At 40.5% G+C, this 22,016-nt stretch overlaps 1 protein-coding gene across 1 annotated transcript in view; it reads left to right on the top strand.

Moving 5' to 3' along the window:
* The window catches only part of DNAH7 (dynein axonemal heavy chain 7), a 248,353-nt gene that overhangs the window by 86,659 nt on the left and 139,678 nt on the right, over positions 1-22,016 (top strand). Inside the window, exons 22-29 of the mRNA XM_045031804.1 lie at positions 5,670-5,882; positions 8,826-8,935; positions 9,867-10,035; positions 10,490-10,592; positions 10,706-10,833; positions 14,919-15,131; positions 17,707-17,805; positions 20,095-20,343. Of these exons, the coding sequence (XP_044887739.1) occupies positions 5,670-5,882; positions 8,826-8,935; positions 9,867-10,035; positions 10,490-10,592; positions 10,706-10,833; positions 14,919-15,131; positions 17,707-17,805; positions 20,095-20,343 (1,284 nt within the window). The remainder of the gene's footprint in view (positions 1-5,669; positions 5,883-8,825; positions 8,936-9,866; positions 10,036-10,489; positions 10,593-10,705; positions 10,834-14,918; positions 15,132-17,706; positions 17,806-20,094; positions 20,344-22,016) is intronic.

Genomic DNA, 22,016 nt, shown 5'->3' with positions numbered 1-22,016 from the left:
AATATTTCTTCTCTACTATATGTAATGATGCTTCAGAATTCAAACTATATTGGAATGGAGATTCTTCAACAACTGAACATATATCTCAGTGACATGTATGTGCCAGATATGTGTCATCAATAGCTATTAGTCAAGATGATCAGGGATGCAATCCCATGCTCAGGGTGACCCTAAATCTCTGACTACCAAAAGCTGGAAGTGGAAGACAGGGGTAGACCACTCCAAAATTGCCTGATACTGTACACTCCCCCAAAGCTCTGGTATAGGCCACTGTCAGTGACGGGATACTAGGCAAGATGGACTATGGTCTAACTCAGTACGGCAGCTCTTGTGTTCTTTATGTTCTAGATTCTCAGGTGGTGTCTATTGGCATAGCTTTATGATCTGGCACTCCTTGTCTCTGATTTAAAGTGTTTAGTTCAAGCTACAAGGATGGACCAGCAAAGTAGATCTGAACTACCCTCAACTTTGGGGAAAGAACTTGTGATCTGGGTTTGTCAACGGGGGGAAGGTTGCTTCTCTCCTCATATATCACTAATGGGTTAAAGACTCCCACCTGTGGAATTCAGAGGTGGTCTAATGTTTTTGAAGGCTCCAGAACAAAATCCCAACCTTCAGCTCAGGACACCAGATTTTCCTGACTCCAGTGATGGAACAAGTTGGTGGCTCAATTTCTCCCAACCATTTCGATTTATAACTTTAATTTTTTATTGATTTTTGTGCAATAACAACGTATTATCTTTCTTTCTCTTGCCTTCCCTCCTGAATTGGGTATTTGGCAGGATGGTGGTTTTAACCACCTGGATCCACCACTGTAGTGTCTTGTCTCCAGAATCCCTTGCTCCACTCAGTCATGGCAGACCACCCTGGCTTAACCAGGAGATCTTCAATGATCTTTTTCAAAAATGAAAAAGAGTCCTACAAAAAGTGGAAAGTAGGCCAAATTACAGAGGATGAATATAAACAAATAACACAAGTATGTAGAGACAAAATTAGAAAGGCCAAGGCACAAAATGAGATCAGACTAGCTAGAGACATAACAGCTAATAAGAAAACATTCTACAAATACATTAGAAGCAAGAGGAAGACCAAAGACAGGTAGGCCTGTTACTCAATGAGGGTGGAAAAATAACAACAGAAAATGTGGAAATGGCAGAACTGCTTAATGACTTCTTTGTTGCGGTTTTCACCAAGAACGTTGATTGGACATCTAACATAGTGAATGCCAATGAAAGTGAGGTAGGATCAGAGGCTGAAATAGGGAAGGAACAAGTTAAAAATTACTCAGGCAAGACAGATGTCTTCAAGTCACCAGGGTCTGATGAAATGCATCCTAGAATACTCAAGATGCTGACTGAGGATATATTGGAGCCCATTAGCGATTATCTTTGAAAAGTCAAGGAAGACAGGAGAGATTGCAGAAAACTGGAAAAGGACAAATATAGTGCCAATCTATAAAAGGGGAAAGAAGGACACACTGGGGAATTACAGACCAGACAGTTTAACTTCTGTACCCGGAAAGATAATGGAGTAAACAATTAAGCAATCAATTTGCAAATATATAGAAGATAATAAGGTGATAAGTAACAGTCAGCGTGGATTTGTCAAGAACAAATCATGTCAAACCAACCTGATAGGTTTCTTTGACCCCGGTGCCAACTCTGTCCACATATCTATTCAAGGGACACCATCATAGGACCTAACCACATCAGCCACACCATCAGGGGCTCGTTCACCTGCACATCTACCAATGTGATATATTCCATCATGTGCCAGCAATGCCCCTCTGCCATGTACATTGGCCAAACCAGACAGTCTCTACGCAAAAGAATAAATGGACACAAATCTGACATCAGGAACCATAACATTCAAAAACCAGTAGCAGAACACTTCAGTCTCTCTGGACACTCAGTAACAGACCTAAAAGTGGCAATTCTTCAACAAAAAAACTTCAAAAACAGACTCCAATGTGAAACTGCAGAACTGGAATTAATTTGCAAACTAGACGCCATCAGATTAGGCCTGAATAAAGACTGGTTGGTTGGTTCATTACAAAACCTAAACTTAATTTCCCCAATATTAATTTCCCCCTACTGTTACTAACACCTTCTTGTCAGCTCTCCGAAATGCGCCACTCTCATTACCACTTCAAAAGTGATTTTTCCTCCCTTGGTATCCTGCTGTTAATTGAATTGTCTCATTAGACTGACCTTACGCTTGGTAAGGCAACTCCCATCCTTTCATGTATTTATACCTGCTCCTGTATTTTCCACTCCATGCATCTGATGAAGTGGGTTCTAGCCCACAAAAGCTTATGACCAAATAAATTTGTTAGTCTCTAAGGTGCCACAAGGACTCCTTGTTGTTTTTGCTAATACCAAGGGTGTTAAATTAGAAACTATTGCCGTCACAGAGTGAAACATCTGGAGCAGGAGTATCCAATGGAACCTAGATAAAATTTCCTCCAAATGAAAACATTTTCAGCATGACAAAGGGAAAATATAATTTGTATACGAGAGCTAACAATTCCTGTATAAGATCCTTAATTCCAATCCACCCTCTACGCCCAGAATCTTCAGATATGGCTGGTAGTAGTCACAGCAAGACATAGATCACAAGCTATGCACCTAGACAACATGCCAATCAGTGTTCTATCCAGAGAAACAGACCATTCATAACTAGCCAGGATTCATAGTCACAAGTTCAAAATCAAGATGAGCCTATGAACCCAATGCAGAGCATTGGTTGCCCAGAGGTCAAACCAGGCATGGCTCTGGCCATAATTTTACTATCATGGTAAAATTTTGTAAAGTTCCAAAACTTCATTTCATCAGTCATTTCATGAGAGTGGTCATCCATAGCTAATTATCTGTAATGGGTGTATTGCTGATGCTATGTATCAGCGTTATTCTCTGAGTGGGTTTCTCAAAAATGCTTCTGCAAAAATTCCATTTGAGAACATGGAACCACGCTTGATGCAGTGCAAGATTAAAAGTCATTTTTAGATCACATCCAAATGCCCCTTTGTAGACAGGTAAGTAGAAACATGCTGAAAGCCAACAATATTTGCCAGCTCACTATGGAAGCAAGCCTTGCAGGATGGCAAGCATACTTGGAAGACAAATGTCAAAAATCTCAATGTCAAAAATACTTTAGTTCACTTTGGCAGCTATATCACTGGTGTTTCTGAACAGAACAACAGCAAAAAAAAAAACACACCAAAAAGCCAACCCATGAACGTGGCCATATGAGATTGGACTTTGATCCTTCGAGTTCAATCTCCTGTCTAGGACAGGGGACAGTACCAACTGCATCAGAAGAAGATGCAAGAAACCACATACTGGGCAATTATGTTGCTCACTTTGTATTTGCTAGACAGCAAAGGAACCCACATTGCACCTGCAGAAAAGACCAGACCTCTTCAAGGAGGAGACTCCTTCATCTGGACCAGGAACACCTACAGTTAACAGCATCAGTAGAGTTCAGCAGGGATTCTCCATTAGCCTCTGATACATTTTGGTATCTAGAGAGACCTCAATCAGTAAATTAATTGATCTAGTCAAATTAATGTTTGACTGTGCCTAGTCAAATTAATGTTTCTGGTGGGAGGAAGATAGAAAACTCTCTGGGGCAAGGACTAACTCTTTATGTGTACAGTGCCGAGAACAATGGGGCCTTCACCCTTGGATGCTACCACTATACAAATCTAATATTAATCACAAAGTTCTGGTTATCTCACCTATATTAGAGTTTCTTCAAAATGGTTGATTGGAGTCCTAGGCCTGGTCTACACTGGGGAGTGGGGGTCGATGTAAGATATGCAACTTCAGCTACGGGAATAGCGTAGCTGAAGTCGACGTATCTTATTTCAACTTACCTCCCATCCTCACGGAACGAGATCGACGGCCGCAGCCCACCTGTCAACTCCACTACTGCGGCTCGTTCTGGTGGAGTTCTGGAGTCGACGGGAGTGTGTTCGGGGTTCAATCGCTACCCGCTGATCCGGCAGGTAGTTTGGATGTACCCCTACAATCAAGCACCATAAAACATGGGTAACAATCCTAGTGGTGTTCGGTAGGAAGGCACATCAGACTTCCCATCTGAGTATCATCAAATACCAAGGTTAATTTAAATTTCAGATTAGATAAGCCTGTGGGTGGCCTTTCTTTGGAATTTGTTCCCCTATCTATGCAAGAACCACATTGCTCTTGTCATGAGGAAAAGGTTATTTTTATAGCTCCAGAAACCTTTCTGTTCAAGATAAGTTCCTCTTTCTGCAGTTCCAGGGAAATAGTTTTCTCATCATTTTGTTCTAACCCTTGGTATTCCTTTAGACGCTTGTGACATAAATGGGCATTCCTAATGCTATAAAGATATATCTGAAGTATATGGTGTACACATGCGAATTGTACCCTGTTCATCTCATTCTACCCCAAGTGCCAAAGGCTTTATGGCCTGGAAGTGGCTGCAGGTAAGATGTTAAAATCCTGCACCAGTGGACATGCTAGGAATCTGGGAGATTACTCACAGAAGTCCCTAGAGGGTTTGAACCTCATCTAAGAAAGATTTGCAAACCAAGTTTCCATTCTTCTGCGGAGGCATCCTTTGGTAGTAAGATTGTACTAGGTTGGCTGCCACATAATTTCTTGCTATATATGGGGGGAATTTCCATTCCTGCCTATTATTCTATTCTAATAATTAAAACTCTGTTTATCTCACACACACACTCACACACACACCCTTCTGTGATTCACTGCTCACTACTTCCCATTAGTGATGAATGAGGAGAGAAGGTGTGCAAGAGAATGAGAAATTTCTGTTAGCAATGTCTCTCCTCATTGAACCTGCCCTACTAGTCTGGTAAATTACAAATTGAATTTTTTCTTTAAAGGGAGACTTAGGGAAATCTTGTCTTCAGACTAATTAAGACATTATATCAAGTTGTCTTAATGCTAGTAATTATTTTTGCAGTGTTTTTACAGCTTTGGAAGAACTCTTTAATTGCCCTGAGTTGAAGGTCAGGGCTTAGTCCTAGAGCCTCTGGCAATGATATTGGCCCGCCTCTAAATTCCACTGGTGGGATATGTTACATATTAGTGATGAATGAGGAGAGAAGCTGCTAAAGACAAATGATCAGTTAAGAAATTTCTCAGTTCCATACCCAGGTCTGCCACAGATTTTATGCTTGGGCAAGGTGGGTGAAATAATATCTTGTATAGGCCCTCACTCATCTTGTCTCTCTAATATCCTGTGGCGGATGTGGCTACAACTACACTGCATGCTTGGGCAAGTCATTTGACCTCTCTTTGGGTTTGTGTACATGGTGCTTTTGTCTGCACCAGAAGGGGTGTAAATTTTAATCAGCACTAGCATGCCAGGCATTAACTGGCCTACGTGAACCAGGCAGGTGCACATTGAATGTTCTCTAGGACCCACTAGAGGCTCAGTCCAGAGTTCCAGGAGATGGCAAAGTCCAAGTGAGGGTTACATGTATTTTAAAAGTAGAATTTAAAAGCAAGTAACAATCTCACGTGAAATATACCAATGAAAATTTGTACTATTATTCTTTGTCAGAATATATCTTAAAAACACAATATTCATGGTAAAATAAGCAGAATTTGTGGTAGTTCCTTAGATTAACAATGTAATCCATTTTTTAATTCTCTCAGGCACTCGAGGATTATCTGGAACAGAATACTAGACAGATTGATGACATTGTTACCTTGGTGCGAGGAAAGCTGTCTAAGCAGAATCGAGTGACTCTTGGAGCACTTGTTGTGCTGGATGTTCATGCTAGGGATGTTCTTGCATCTCTAGTAAGCAAGAAAGTCAGTGATGAAAGTGACTTTGAATGGTTAAGTCAGCTTAGGTACTACTGGGAGGTAAGTAATGTCACTGAATCCTATTAGAAGAGAATTTCTGTTCACAGCTTTTCAATTTGTGCTTGCTTGCTGACACAGGTAATAGTTACACTAATATGAGAATTTTTGCTGATGACAAAATATATCTATCTAGTCATTCTGCCGATTGCAAGATAAAATGGCCAATAGCCATAAATATATGATTTTAATTAAAATTACTTTTTTTCATCACTGTTGACTGTCAGTGCACTTGCTGAATCTGCAGGTTTACAGATAAAAACTAATTTGGTCTAAGAGTATAGTTTGATTCCCTGACACTGCTGGATAGGTAGAGAATTTTTTAGTGATCTTAAATTTTGAATTAAGAGCTTTAGTCTGACTTATCAAGATTTCTGTGTGATGAGAATGCATTACACTTCTTGGCAAAGGTCTAAATATTTGTCTCAGAGACCATGTTTTTAAACATTACATTCATCAGGAGGAGATGTTCCAATATAAAGAGCAGCTTGTAGCAGTAATTAGAGAAATCTGTTGGGAACAGTTGTTACCAGAAGACTAGAATCACTATACTGGCCAGAAGATGTACTAAAGTATTTTTCGAAATTCCAGTTGGTCTTGTATCTAAACATGGACTGTTTTGAGCTGCAATAAGATTTACAAATGCACTGTACTGTTACAAATTAATAATCAATAATGATCGATACGTTTCATGACTTTGAATTATTTCATAACTAAAGAGATCTCAGATAACTCATTTAGATCAAGTTTTTTAAGTAATGATTAGTCAGTGCATAACAGAAAGGAGGTATACATTACCAAAGTCTGTTGAACCAATCCTTGCAGCAGATGACAGTCAGGTATAGTGCTGTCAGCTTGCTTATTTGCTTACAACTTGGCACTTCTATACCTAAGTTGTTTACAGTTTCATTCTCATTATTTCCTCTTTTTCACATACAGACATATCTTTTGTAGTATCTTTCCTAGTTTTCTGTTACTTTCATACATTTCCAGCTGCATAATATTTGTTTTAGCTCAAGCTCCTATTTAGTTATGTGGTTAGTACCTTGCTAAAAACATTTATTTCTTGCTTAACAATTCTTGCAAAAATATTCCAAAGATTACTACATCTTTTCTGATAAGTTTAGCAAGCTAGTATTTTTTTCCTTGTCTTAGCATGACCTCAGAGCATTATGGGACTCTGGCTGGCACTCTGGCTGTGCTATAAGGACTTATAGAAGTCTGACAGATAGGTCAACAGTACTAATGCTGTTTCCACTATTGGGATGATAAAATCATGTTCATTGCTAACGTTTATTGTTTCATTTTTAATTAGAGAAATTTGTATATAATAGAACAAAAATCTGGCTGCATCTTATTTTTGTGTAGGTCATTTAATATCTATCAGTTACCACTACTCACGTGAGTCATATTTGACCTATTGTCCTAGAGCAGTTCTCAAACATTTTCATACTGTGCCATGTAATTGCAGATAGCTCTTATGGGTTCACCTCCTAAACATGACCCTACACTGTGGTAACTACATTGTTTGGTTTTATGAATAAGTAATATCACGGTAATATTAAAGGGACATAGTGAAATAGTTTATTTTAGTGCAGTTTTACATCTCCATATTTTGTATCTGTACTATTTATTTTTTCTCTCTAGACATGAGACTTTACATTTATTGATACTGAATCTCACCCATTGCCAATGGTTCTCACAGATGTAATTTCTCCCAGGCATGTTTTATTTTTTGTGTTTGCTACCCTCCATTTTGGTATTCTCCATAAGTTGGTCACTGCTGAATATATTCCAAAGAAGCATCCAACAGAGACATAGGTGAAACAGGGTGCAGAGAAGGGCTGATTTTGAGTTTAGTTCATTGAAAAACTACTTATCATTCTGAGAACCCTGAACAACTGCAAGAATCCTTATTGCATGAAAACTGACAGATACAACACAATTGTGATCAAAATATCTCTGGGGACTACATAGATCTGCTCCTTAGCTAACATTTTGAGAACCACTTGTGCCCCAGTTGACCCATGTTGGCAACAGAGTGGGGTACACAATTAGAAGTCTGTACCCAGGGACATGATTAGACATGCCCAGGTGGGCATGTTCTCTTCTGATTGCCATCTTCACAATATTTTGCGAAGAGGGACATGTGCAGTCTCTGCTGAAAGCTAAGAACTTGCTGGTTGTCATGGTTATTGTAGGATGTAGGTATGTACAATATTTTGAGTTATGTCACATGTAGAATATTATGTTCCAAAGCTGCTGGAAGTGAAACTGGTCACTTGAGCTGGCGTGGCTTTCAGTGCTAATGCAATCAAGCGTGAGAAAAATTGACATCTTTTGACCCAGCCTAGCCAAATGTTGGCAATCTGGACAAAATGGTGGCTTGGGCCTTTACACATCACAAAAGATACCAAGCAAAAGATCTTGAAAAGGGGGACCATTGGGGTGAACTAAAGTTAAAAAAAGTAAAAAAAAGTGGAGCCTGCAAAACCTGGAGTGGCAGTGCTTGTGTTGCCAGCAGTTGGTAGTTTTGGACATGTTTTCTCTGGCGGGTACAGACAAGGTTTCCTCATGCTGTATACAGGAGGTGGTGATTCATCCTCTATTCCTAGCTAACCCTGAAAGTGTCACACTACTGTTTGTCTTTAAATGTATTAATTAGTGTTATTGTAGTACCTAGATGCCCCAGTCGATATCAGGCCTCCATGATGCCATGTGCTCTGTAAAGAAATAAGAGAAAATCACTGCCCCAAAGAGATTTTTGCTTAGAGGCTCAAGAGATGAAAGCCTATTCATTTCATTTATATACCATAAGCCATGTCATCTGCTCAGTAGTTGTTTCTAATAGCAGCATGCCAAGCTGCATGTTTAAAGAATAATCCTGATTAGTTTTATTTATATTCGTTTCCTGCATTATATAAAATATATATTTTGTTCCCATAGGAAGGACATCTACAAACAAAGATGATCAATGCTGGTTTGAAATATGGGTATGAGTATCTTGGCAATACCCCAAGATTGGTTATTACTCCACTTACAGACAGATGTTACAGGTAAAACCACAAATTAGTGAATGTGTTAGAGACATGAATTTATGTTACTGAAATAATTTAACTGAGTCCTCAGAATGGATGATTCTACTTTATTACTTGTTTCTATTGTTCTTTTAGGCATGGTGATATGATATGCTTTTTGTTTATTGATTAGATTAGGATATGTGATATAACTGACATTTTGAGAAAACTTAATTATCTATAGATTCCTGTTTTAAAGAACAGATGTGCTCACAAAAGTAACTGTAAAAATGGCAGTTTCTCATTCAACATGTTTACTTTATCGCTTGAGGTCATTTCTCCTTGGACATAGGTGCTCTGATACCACTAAGTATTTAGACAGGGATTTTATTGAACAAAAAATGTTTTTACTACTGTAAGTATTTCAGAGCTAATACCGGCTAAGGTAGAGTGTGTTAGATGCTATTCTGCCTCATAAATCAAAAACAAAATTACCAGTATGTGCTAAATTTTGACTGAGGCACCTTTTTATAGGTGATGCAGCTATGTTTTCAGACCCCAGTTTAGGTTAAAATGCCACCAGTTTGAAATCATATTTTAAATTGTAAACTGAACAAATTTGAGATTAAATCAATATTGTAATCCATTGGTGTCATGTATTACACCACTTTTCTGTCTGTAGCCCCATTTTTGAGATTTTGGAAAGTGACTAGAAAGAAGCAGTATTTTGGACTCTGGGTAAATTACTTCATGTATGACTGTAATATTGGTGACTCCAACTGCCGGTACTGTAGTAAAGAATATTTTGGGAGGAAATCTTGTAGAATTTGTTGGATATGGATATATAGACATTGAACAGCAGTTTTTAAAGTTTCCTGTAAATACTGGAATAGCAGGAAAAAAGACATGTGTTATCAATGATATTATGGAAAATGGCACACTTTTATCAACTTTTTTTTTTTAATTTCAGAACCCTATTTGGAGCACTTCACCTTCATCTAGGAGGTGCCCCTGAAGGTCCTGCTGGAACTGGAAAAACTGAAACTACGAAAGACTTAGCAAAGGCTGTAGCGAAGCAATGTGTGGTTTTCAATTGTTCTGATGGATTGGATTACCTTGCGTTAGGAAAATTCTTTAAGGTTTGGATTAATCTTGAGGGACATATTTTCATTTACACTAAGGCCTCTTTATTTCACTCTGGCATGTAAAATGGCATAGAATATAAAGTTGGTCATACTGGGCTAGACCATGGCCTATCTAACCCAGTATCTTGTCTTCTGACAGTGGCCAGTGCCAGAGGTTTTTTGAGTGATCAGCCCCCTGTCATCCAGTCCCAGATTCTGGCAATGAGAGGTTTAGGGGCACCTGGAGAATGGGGTTGCATCCCTTTTATAGTGTAATGCTTCTGGGAAATGTTCTTATATGAATTGTGAGTTTGGTTAGTTGTTAACATGCCCAAAGCTTGTGTGTAGTAATCTTTTGTATATTAAATGTAAATACATATTTTTCATTATTCATTATTCACTTATCACTGTTACAATGAAAATAAATAATGAAATATGAATGAATAGTTTGTCTGTTATACCCTTCCAGGGTTTGTTGTCTTGTGGAGCCTGGGCTTGCTTTGATGAATTTAACAGAATTGATTTGGAAGTACTTTCTGTTGTTGCTCAACAAATTCTTACTATCCAAAGAGGTAATCTATTGCTTTAGTTACATCTTCTATGCTAAATATGAATAAAATAAAGAGTAAGAAAAAGTAGTATTTAACTAGTAACTACAATTACATTAATTTTCATTTGTCCATAGGTATCAATTCAGGGTCTGACTTACTAATATTTGAAGGAACTGAACTGAAACTGAACCCCACATGTGCTGTCTTTATAACCATGAATCCAGGTTATGCTGGGCGTTCAGAGCTTCCAGATAATCTTAAGGTACTGTAGAAAGTAGTTAGAATAACTATTACACTTTTAGTTTTAGTAATTTTTGAAGTTAATACAGAAGAAATAATGCTCTCATCAAATACATACATTACTGAGAATATTTAATCAAATCAACCTCTACTGCTCTAAACTCAATATTCAAACCAATTATTATTGTCTCCTCCCATGAAGAGGAACAAAAAAGAAAAATTAGAAAAATCGTCAATGTCAAGTGGTAGTTTTAAGAGAAGGATCTAACCCGTACAGTTGGCAGAAAATGGGGGATCCATTTTCATAAATATTTTTCTGTTTTTGAGAAAAGTAGTTTTGTCTCGAAGCACAACAAAACATCAAAATCATGAAATTTCAATGGAAAAGGATTTCAAGAATATTCTGCTTCAGGAGAGCCAAAATGGAATTTTTCTACTTCCCAGCTGCCCTCTAGGAAGGTATTAATTTCACTTGTGAAATTAATCCCCAGCTCCGGGGACCTAGAGAGGGGTGCTGCCCATCCCCCAGAACAAGTGGTGAGGCAGGGAAGCAGAGCTCCTGGCATTGTGTCTCTCCATGGCTGGAAGTAAGATGAGAGGTAAGGAGGCAGACTGCCCTGGTGTGAGCCTCTCCATGGCCAGAACAAGGAGCAGGTGGGAAGGCAGAGTGCCCAGCACTGTGCCTCTTCATCCCTAGGAGCAGGTGGCTAGAGTGGGAGGTGGAGAGACCTGTCTGTGTTTTGACAAAAGTTTTGTTGAATCTCTCATATATTTAGTGAAACATTTTCTTTTATTGAATTGGCGTTTTCTAGTGCAATGATGTTTTGTCGTAAATTTTACAACTTGCTGTGTTAACAGCCCTTTTGAATAAGAAACAGAATATTTAAAGGAAATTGCTGCATATTTTCCTCAGCCCAGAATGCTGAAAGTTCAGAAAGTTCAGAACACTTCACATCTTATAAATCGTGAACAATATTTGTAAATAATGAGTTTTTAATTGATTATTGCGGGTGCTTGTTACTTGTTGAAAGGTGACTTGATTTACTGTACAGGAAGCCAGGGTGATGGATGTGAGAAATTGCAAACCAGTTTCTATCCTGCTTTAATATCAAGTTAAGAATCAGAATTAATTGTATTGTTTACTATTTTTCAAATAACTTGATTTCGAAACATAAACAGACATATTCTTACTTTGAATATGGATGCACAACTGCTATTGAAGTCTGTGGGACCCAGTTGTGGAAACCCCCATTGAAGTCAAGGGGAGTTTTGCTATTGACATCACTGGGGGTCAGTATTTCAGCCCAAGTATTCTTCTCTGAAGCAAGAAGATATGAATGTTAAAGTAAGAGAAAAACCTTAGTGTGCATTTTTCTGATGGTTTCACAACTAATGTCATAGAATCATAGAATATTAGGGTTGGAAGAGACCTCAGGAGGTCATCTAGTCCAACCCCCTGCTCAAAGCAGGACCAACACCAACACCATCCCAGCCAGGGCTTTGTCAATCTGGGCCTTAAAAACCTCTAAGGATGGAGATTCCACCACTTCCCTAGGTAACCCATTCCAGTGCTTCACCACCCTCCTAGTGAAATAGTGTTTCCTAATATCCAAACTAGACCTCCCCCACTGCAACTTGAAACCATTTCTTCTTGTTCTATCATCTACCACCACTGAGAACAGCCTAGCTCCATCCTCTTTGGAACCCCACTTTAGATAGTTGAAGTCTGTTATCAAATGCTTCCTCACTGTTCTCTTCCACAGACTAAATAATCACAGTTCTCTCAGCCTCTCCTTGTAAGTCATGTGCCCCAGTCCCCTAATAATTTCCATTGCCCTCCTCTGGACTCTCCAATTTGTCCACATCCCCTCTGCACTGGAGGGACCAAAACTGGATGCAATATTTTAGGTGCGGCCTCACCAGTGCTGAATAGTGGGGAATAATCACTTCCCCCGATCTGCTGGCAATGCTCCTACTAATACAGCCCAATATGCTGTTGGTCTTCTTGGCAACAAGGGCACACTGCTGACTTATATCCAGCTTCTTGTCCACTGCAATCCCCATGTCCTTTTCTGCAGAACTGCTGCTTAGTCAGTCAGTCCCCAGCCTGTAGCAGTGCATGGGATTCTTCCTTCCTAAGTGCAGGACTCTGCACTTGTCCTTGTTGAACCTCGTCAGAGTTCTTTTGGACCAATCCTCCAATTTGTCTAGGTCACTCTGGACCCTATCCCTACCCTCCGGTGTATCTACCTCTCCCCCCAGCTTAGTGTCATCTGTGAACTTGCTGAGGGTGCAATTAATCCCATCATCTAGATCATTAATAATGTGATTAATAATGATCATTAATAATGTCATTGTAACATTATTAATTAACTGGAGGATGGTGTGGACTGCACCCTTAGCAAGTTTGCAGATGACACTAAACTGGGAGGAGTTGTTGATACACTGGAGGGTAGGGATAGGATACAGAGGGACCTAGACAAATTAGAGGATTGGGCCAAAAGAAATATGATGAGGTTCAACAAGGACAAGTGCAGAGTCCTGCACTTAGGACGGAAGAATCCCATGCACTGCTACAGACTTGGGACCGAATGGCTGGGTAGCAGTTCTGCAGAAAAGGACCTAGGGGTTACGGTGGACGAAAAGCTGAATATGAGTCAACAGTGTGCCCTTGTTGCCAAGAAGGCTAATGGCATTTTGGGTTGTATAAGTAGGGGCATTTCCAGCAGATCAAGGGATGTGATCATCCCCCTCTACTCAGCACTGGTGAGGCCTCATTTGGAGTACTGTGTCCAGTTTTGGGCCCCACACTACAAGAAGGATGTGGATAAATTGGAGAGAGTCCAGCGGAGGGCAATAAAAATGATTAGGGGGCTGGAGCACATGACTTATGAGGAGAGGCTGAGGGAACTGGGATTGTTTAGTCTGCAGAAGAGAAGAATGAGGGGGGATTTGATAGCTGCTTTCAACTACCTGAAAGGGGGTTCCAAAGAGGATGGATCTAGACTGTTCTCAGTGGTAGAAGATGATAGAACAAGGAGTAATGGTCTCAAGTTGCAGAGGGGGAGGTTTAGGTTGGATATTAGGAAAAACTTTTTCACTAGTAGGGTGGTGAAGCACTGGAATGGGTTACCTAGGGAGGTAGTGGAATCTCCTTCCTTAGAGGTTTTTAAGGTCAGGCTTGACAAAGCCCTGGCTGGGATGATTTAGTTGGGTTTGGTCCTGCTTTGAGCAGGGGGTTGGACTAGATGACCTCCTGAGGTCCCTTCCAACCCTGAGATTCTATGATTCTATGATTCTATGATGTCACATTCTAAAAGCTATGTAGGAATGTGGAACTCCTCTTTTGAGCCATCTTAAAATCTGGTGTTAGCACGCAACCAGGTGACATATAGGTTAATACAAAAGGAGTTGGAGTGTCTCTCTGAGGATCAGAGCAATTCCTACAGGAACCCTAGGAACTGGCAAATTGGGGGAGAATGCTGAGGCTTATGTTTTGTTATTGTAATTTGAGTTACTCTTATATGCAGTGTTTGCAGATTCTTTTCAAAGCAGGATAGAAACTTCATATGGTTACATGTGGTGTTAGGATGGGATGAAAAAAAACGATCCTCTGTACAGAAATGGAAAGTGAAAGATGTCCTGAAATGGCTGGTAGAACATAAAAAACAGCAGCAAGTTTGTGCTAAATCAACAGGTCTTGATGCTATTTGGGAAGAAACAGCAATAATATCAGTAAACCAAACTATGGTATCAGCAACAGTTCTGGCAGCAGCTGCTTGAGAGCTTATTAAGCCACTTGCACCAAGATTTCAATCATTCCTTCTGCAGCTTTGTGGTATTTTGTGTGTTTTTCTGGTTTATGTTGAATAAAAAAAACTAACAAAAATGAATTTTCACTCTGATATTAGGCATCTATAAATATTTATGGAAAGTAATAAAACATATAGTATAGGCACTGATTTATTGATACAGGAATTTAATTGGATGCCAGTATAATGAAAAATTACATCATTTTATGTATGTGTAAAAGAAGATATACAAAGTACAGTATTGTGGTATTGTATGTCATTATGGCTGATGTGATTTTTAATGTTTATTTAATAGGCTCTCTTTAGAACAGTAGCTATGATGGTTCCTGATTATGCCATGATTGCAGAAATTGTCTTGTATTCCTGTGGTTTTGTTACTGCTCGACCTCTGTCAGTGAAAATTGTAGCTACATATCGTCTATGTTCAGAGCAATTGTCTTCCCAGCATCATTACGATTATGGAATGAGAGCTGTAAAGTCAGTGCTTACTGCAGCTGGTAACTTGAAGGTAAAAGATTTCTTGCATTTTCTTTGGTATCCAGTATTTTAATCAGAGAAGTTTGTTTCATGTTCGTAGCAGAAGAATTTGTTCACACTGTTCCGTACATATTCTAATAGATATGAATCCTATTAATATCAATCATATAAGTAGCTAAAACGCTGTGTGACTCTGAAAATTTCGGGGTGAGAGCATATACCTCAGGGCACAATTTAACTTGCTGTGATCATTCCAGGGACTAATCACTTTTTGATGTGCATGTACAGCTCTCATAACTAATGGGAATTACGTATTGATTGAAAGCAAACTACACTCCTCTGTAACTATAGTCAGGCTTTGTCTGTGGCTATGCTAGCTGCTATCCTTGCAAATTTCATGGACCTTTGTCTCATGACAGCAATTCAAGGTGTACTAGCTCAGTCCACTTTTGGCTGGTTCTTTTACTTCCTGTGCATGCAGGAGACTCTAACCAATTCTACACTGACTTGGTGAGGTAATGGGGAGTGAGGCTTTATTCTATTCTATTCAATGCTATGTAGGTTCTTATTCTGCCCACCTTGCCATAGTATCTGAGCACCTTCCAGTAGTGCATTAAGCAACGTGACTAACATCGCACACATGTGGGTTTGATCTCGCTCTCATCCTTGTTCCAAGGGGAGAGCTGTGTGTGCTTCTTCTTTTGTTCTTCTTTGAGTGCTTGCTTATCTCCATTCCACATTAGGCGTGTGTGTGCTGTATGCACTGTTGCTGGAGATTTTTCCCTGAGTGCTATCTGTCGTGTTGGCTCTAGTGCCCTCTAGAGCCGCATGCTCATACGCCATTATAAGGAATGTCCCTGGTCTTGCACTCTCTCAGATCCTTCTTACTGCCTGTGATGGTTAATGGAACAACCCCTCTTGCTTTGGCCAGGCTTCTTCCCAGTGATTTTTGGACTCTGTTTCTTAGCTTTTGTTTTAAACATAGTTTTAGTATATATAGATATTGTAGTTAGTTGTAGTGTAAATAGTTATTGTATATACTTAGTCCCTATCATTGAAGGACTCTTTTCACCCCAGGGGCCAGTATGCCCCAGTCCCTGTCTTCAAAACTTGTGCCTTCTGTGGCACTATGCCCGTGAGCGACCCACACTCCAGTTGCTTGAAGTGCTTGACAATGCTTGAGAGAAACTCATGTGAGGGACAAGTGCCAGATCTGTCATAAGGACTTTAGATCCTACACTAAAGCAGATAGAGAGTTATGGCTCAAGCAAAGCTATCCTAATGGAGGCCGCTCTCAGACCAGATTCAGAGCAAAGCCACTCCGATTCTGCACTGAGCACTTCAGCTTTGGTGTGAAGTGCTCCTCTGGCACCGCACTCTTCCCAGCACCATTCACCATCTCCAGTGCCAAGGAAAAAGCACAAGAAGTAGTGCACAGACAGAGGGCACTTGATGGTACAGCAAAAGGACAAGCATGGGGAAGGCAGCACACTGCGACCCCTGCCGGGCCAGTCCACCACCCCCGGTCTCATGGTGGCACTGTTAACTCTGCCCAGAGCATGAGTTCGGTGCAGGACCCTCCACTGACAGCTGGAAGCCACCATGGTACCAGCGGCTTGACTATCCCTTCAACCCCAGAGGCCTTCACCGTGGCCATGGACTTACAGTCACTCCTGGTCTCCCCAAATCTGATGGGACAGCCGCTGGCTCCAGTGACAGAAAAAGGAAGGAGCAGGGAGTTCTTTCCTGGCACTAGGCCCACTAGCATCTTCTAGAGCTAACTGGCCCTGATCCCATTGTTGTCATGACCATCTCTGGTGTGCCCCCTGGACCCTTGATACCGTAGGGAGGCAGAGAGGGGTATTCTTCCACTGTGGTCAGCAAGGGATTATTCCTTGTTGGAGTCAGAAGGGAATCCCTATGTGCCACCTAAGGGTCAAAATTGGTATCCAACCTACATGCTACCAGACTTCAGTGCAGTTCCACCTGCCAGCACCTGGGAGCTGCTGGAAGCGGCGGCCAGTACGTCCCTTGCCCGTGCCACTTCCAGCAGCTCCATTGGCCTGGAGCAGCGAACCGTGGCCAGTGGGAGCCGCGATCGGCCAAACCTGTGGACGCGGCAGGTAAACAAACTGGCCCGGCCTGCCAGGGGCTTTCCCTGCACAAGCAGCAGAACAAGTTTGGGAACCGCTGCTTTAAAGTATAGGCTTATAAGAATGTCCACTGCATTGAATGCTTTAACTTTACCTGATAGTATGGGAAGTTACCCATCTTTGGAGGTAGTTGGCACATAGCCCAGAATGTATTTTGCAATACAGAAAGAATGTCAAAGTCAAATTCATATCATCACCTCTCAACAGAATGTTGATATGAAAGTGGACTGGCAGCCAGTTCCCAAACAATAAGATCAGTGTTAGGTTGTAAAGACTTGATGTAAGTTTATAAACCTACAGCTGGAACATATAGTATTGTCAGTGGACCTGAAACCTGTCATGAATAAATACAAAGTTGTACAACAAGAATCAACCTATAAAACAAGCATCTATTTTCTGAAACCATAAAAATAAATTAAGAACATATTTGCATCAGTGTAATTTCTTTTTTAGCTGAAATATCCATCAGAGAATGAAGAAATTTTGCTACTAAGATCCATTATAGACGTAAACCTGCCTAAGTTTTTGTCCCACGATTTACCACTTTTTGAGGTAAGAAGTTAAAGTAGTTTTAGTAATGCAATAAGATTTTTATAGATAGTCATTGATGTAATTAGCATAAAGCAAGAATGTCAAACAAATGATCCAAGGAATACTTTAATCTTACCTATAAGCAATTTAAAATTTAGTCTTAACAGTTTCCCCCCAGGAAATGCATTTAGTCCTCTTTCTAGGAAATGCTGCTTCTGGTTTTAATAGTTTAGATTAATGTAAATTGCCAACACAATTTTCCAACTAAAAATGATAACACAATAATACATTATAAAGCCTTCTATTCAAGGACTTCAAAACACTTTACAAACAATCATGTGAGATAGGTAAGTAATAGTATTCCCATTTTTAGATGAGGAAATTTATTGTTTCACCCAAGATTTTAGTGTAATGAATAGAGAAAAGAGTCAAATAGATTCAGTGGCCCAGATTCTCTCCTGCCCTGAGTGGATCTTGGTGCAGGACTAGGTTGGGGGACACAGCAAGTTAGCTGTAAGCTTCTCAGGGTGGAGCTATTGTGCCCCTGTGTCCTAGTGGCTGTTCTAATTTACGCAGTCTGTTTGTGGTCCCTACGGGATCACACAAGATGAGTATTAGTGGAGTGCACAGGCATGTTTGTCTCTATCTGTGATGCGACTAGACATGCCCCTACACCGGCATTGGGAGGCAGTTCGTGCAGGAGCAGGCTCCAGTGATTTATACCAGCTTAGAGCTCCCCTGGGTTGTGGGTATTCTCATCTGGCTAAAAGAGGAAAAGAGAATCTGAGCTAATGTGTGGTGCTAAAGTGAAAGTGTGCACACACAGACATGGATATTGGTATGCAATTATCCAAAATACAAGTGCAAATATAATGTTATCTGTTTGTGATAGGTGTATGTGTCATTTTGCAAGTGCATAGATTGCATTTTGTAGGTGCATTTTCAAACTTTGGCCCATAACACTTACTTTTGTATTATTTTAGAATGAATTAAAAGGACAGGAAGGTTTTCAGGGTAGGGAATTCATGGAGTATGAAAGTGTGATAGAGCCATCTCTTATGGATTTGGGGGCAACACTGGTAAACTGAGGCACGGAGAATATATATATTTGCTTAATCATTAGTTATCTAAATTATAAAATCCAGTGGCACAGTACTATAATATACAGTGGGAAGGCAAGCAGAACACTTTGGTTCTGATGATCAGGAGAGCAAGCAAAGAGATAGATGACTAATGGAGAGGGAATGTAGGGAAGTACATTACAAAGGGGCAGAGCTATTCACCTTGAGGGAAGCTTGATATCTCAGATTGTTCTCTTTGTAGGGAGTGTGATTGTCTTTAAGTGGGAAAGCTTTCATCTTCTCCCCCAAGATTCTGCTGTGGTCAAATGAAGAGGGAAAACTGGTCACTGTCAGTCCCTGATACCAAGTATCTGCTACTGCAGATGCTGGTAGCACAGGCTACTGTATATTTATATTATTTATCAGGTCAGGATGGTATCTTTGTTGGTACCCTGACATCAGTGACTAACACTGTTCTTGGACATGGTGAAAGAGAGAGGCCACAATAGCTCCTTTTCTAAAATCATTAATAGTATTTTTAAATTGTGACTGGGTATAACATACGAAGATTGTCATTTCTGAAATAGTGGGTTGAATTCTCTATAGATGTAATTTCACTAAACTTTGAAAATTGACATTGTAGGAATGAAATTATTGCCTGCAGTATCTGTTTTTTCTTTGTCTCTTAAATATGTTCAACATCATTCTTGTTTTGCTTTAGTATAGTGAAGTACTAGAGGTAAAAATGTAGGATCTCTGCTTTTACATTAAAATGATTGTTTAAATAATTCTCCACTTACTATGAGGTATTGAGAGAGAAACATAACTGCTTTCTCAACCTTCAAACTGTAAATCATACCAACTAGTTTAAGCCTGCTCTGATAAAAGCTAATGTTTATCAGAGAAAAATATATGATCTCATAAAGACAGTTTCCTTTCTCTTGACACTGTTAAATATGTGATGTGGAATGCATAAAATATATAATAGTAATGAGTTAGAACATCAGACCATTGGTCATGTATATTTTGGAACTGCATCTTCTTCACATAATCAAATATTTTTACTCATTCAGTTGTTAGCAATGATTTGTGCAATTAACACTACCGTATCTAGGTGTTGTGATTTACACTCTTTGATTAAAAAAGTATAAGTGCATATTTATCTGTTTAGAGTCACAGGATAAAGGGAGTGCATCCTGAATGTCTATGAAGAAAAGATAAACACACATTGTAATTCATTCTTTGGCAGGGCATTACTTCAGATTTGTTTCCTGGTGTGAAGCTGCCAAAACCGGATTACAATGACTTACTAGAAGCAATCAAAATGAACTGTGATGCTATGAATTTGCAAATGACCGACATGTTTGCTGAGAAGATCTTACAGATATTTGAAATGATGATTGTGCGTCATGGTTTTATGATAGTGGGAGAACCATTTGGTGGAAAAACATGTGCCTATCGAGTTTTGGCAGCAGCTTTGGGTGACTTATGTGAGAAGGTAACTAAATATTTTGCCAGATATTTTTTATCAAAACAGTTTTCAAAGAAAGCAAATGCTATAGCATATTCAGTATTCATACAGGAAAGCGTTTGGTAGAACAGATGTACTTGTAAACTTGCAGTAAGGTAGTGACACATTTTTGAGGGTCCACAGTACCCACAAGAGGGGGGGATGTGGAAGGAAAATTCCATGTCCTTGTCTACATGGAGTTTCCTCCAAATTGTTCCTGCAGGTTGGGTGAAGACAGAATTGACCTCTTAGGAAAAACCAGGGGTCCAATAATACACCTGTATGGAAGCCACTGGCTTCCTGGCAATGTGGTTCCAATAGACACACATTGTCAAGGATTCCTCATCTGGGAGGTGGCTCCTCTCCTCATTCATCACAAATGGGTAATGCCTCTCATGTGTGGAATACAGAGGTACTCCATTGTTGTTACTGGAAGGATCAAGGACTGAGTCCACCCTTCAACTCTGGCACCAGAATTTCTGCTTCGAATGGAACAAATGAGCACTTCAGTTTCTCCCAACCACTTTGTTTTGCAACTTTAATTTTTATTTGCTCTTATGTTGGAGCAATTTTGTTTCATGTTATAGCTTTTCTCTCCCTCTCTTGATGTGAGCAATCGCCCGAGCACCAAGGCTCTAACATTTTGGTTTCTCTGATACAGCACCTCTTGAGCGGGCTCCCTCTGCCTGCCACCCCAAGCAGCAGAGGAGCCCTGCAAGCATTGAGCAACATCCAAGAGATGCTGCAGGCAACTTTATAGGAGCTTCAGAAGGTGAGCTAGGTCCAGCACCTGTAAGCTGCAGACCCTTGCTCTTCCAGGGCATGGGGCTTTGAGTCAGAAAGGCATGCCAGGGCTTTGACCCCCATCTGAAGTTATCATTCCACCGTGGGAATGCTAGACCAGGAACAAGAGAGTTCTCCTCTCCTTGGGAATGCCTTACAGCCTGCTCAAAGGCAAGTCTTGCAAACTCCAGAGACTCCAGTTTCCAAAAAAACAAAAGGAAGTGTCTCCTTCATAAGGCAGCAATTAGTGAGAGGCCTACATGAAGCTTTTTCTTCTGAAATGCTCATTGAGAGCCTCCTGAGAGCATGAGAAAAAAGATCCCACCATGCCTGAACAGTCTTCATCTGCTACTGATCCTGTAAGCTGCAGCATTATTCTGAGCTTCTAGGTTAATTCTTCATCAAAGATATCAAACCTTCAACTACTGAGTCCAGCAAAGCAGTCAAGGTCTGTTCCACTCAGTCATCAGAAAAGGGTAGGAAGGGAGAATGAACATCATTCCAAGAGCAAGCACAGGCATAGGTCACCCATTCTGGTACCTACTAAAGCAGGGGTGGCCAAACTTTTTAGCCCGAGGACCACATCTGGGTGGGGAAATTGCATGCAGGGCCATGAATGAAGGGCTGGGGCAGGGGCTTGGAGTGTGGGAGGGAGTGTAGGGCGCAGGAGGGGGCTCAGGGCAAGGGGTGCAGGAAGGGTGTGGGATGCGGCAGGTGGCTCAGTGCATGGGGTTGGGGGCTCAGGGCAGGGGTTGGGGTGCTGGACAGGTGCGGGGTGTGGCAGGGGGTTGGGGTACAGGAGGGGTGTGGCAGGGGGTTGGAGTGCAGGAGGGGTGCAGAGTGCAGCAGGGGCCTCAAGGCAGGGAGTTGGTGTGCAG

Source organism: Mauremys mutica, chromosome 10 (genome assembly GCF_020497125.1).
Source record: "Mauremys mutica isolate MM-2020 ecotype Southern chromosome 10, ASM2049712v1, whole genome shotgun sequence".
NCBI classification, from domain to species: domain Eukaryota; kingdom Metazoa; phylum Chordata; order Testudines; family Geoemydidae; genus Mauremys; species Mauremys mutica.
The sequence above is the reverse complement of the archived record's forward strand: the minus strand, read 5'-3'. Positions and strand labels throughout refer to the sequence as shown.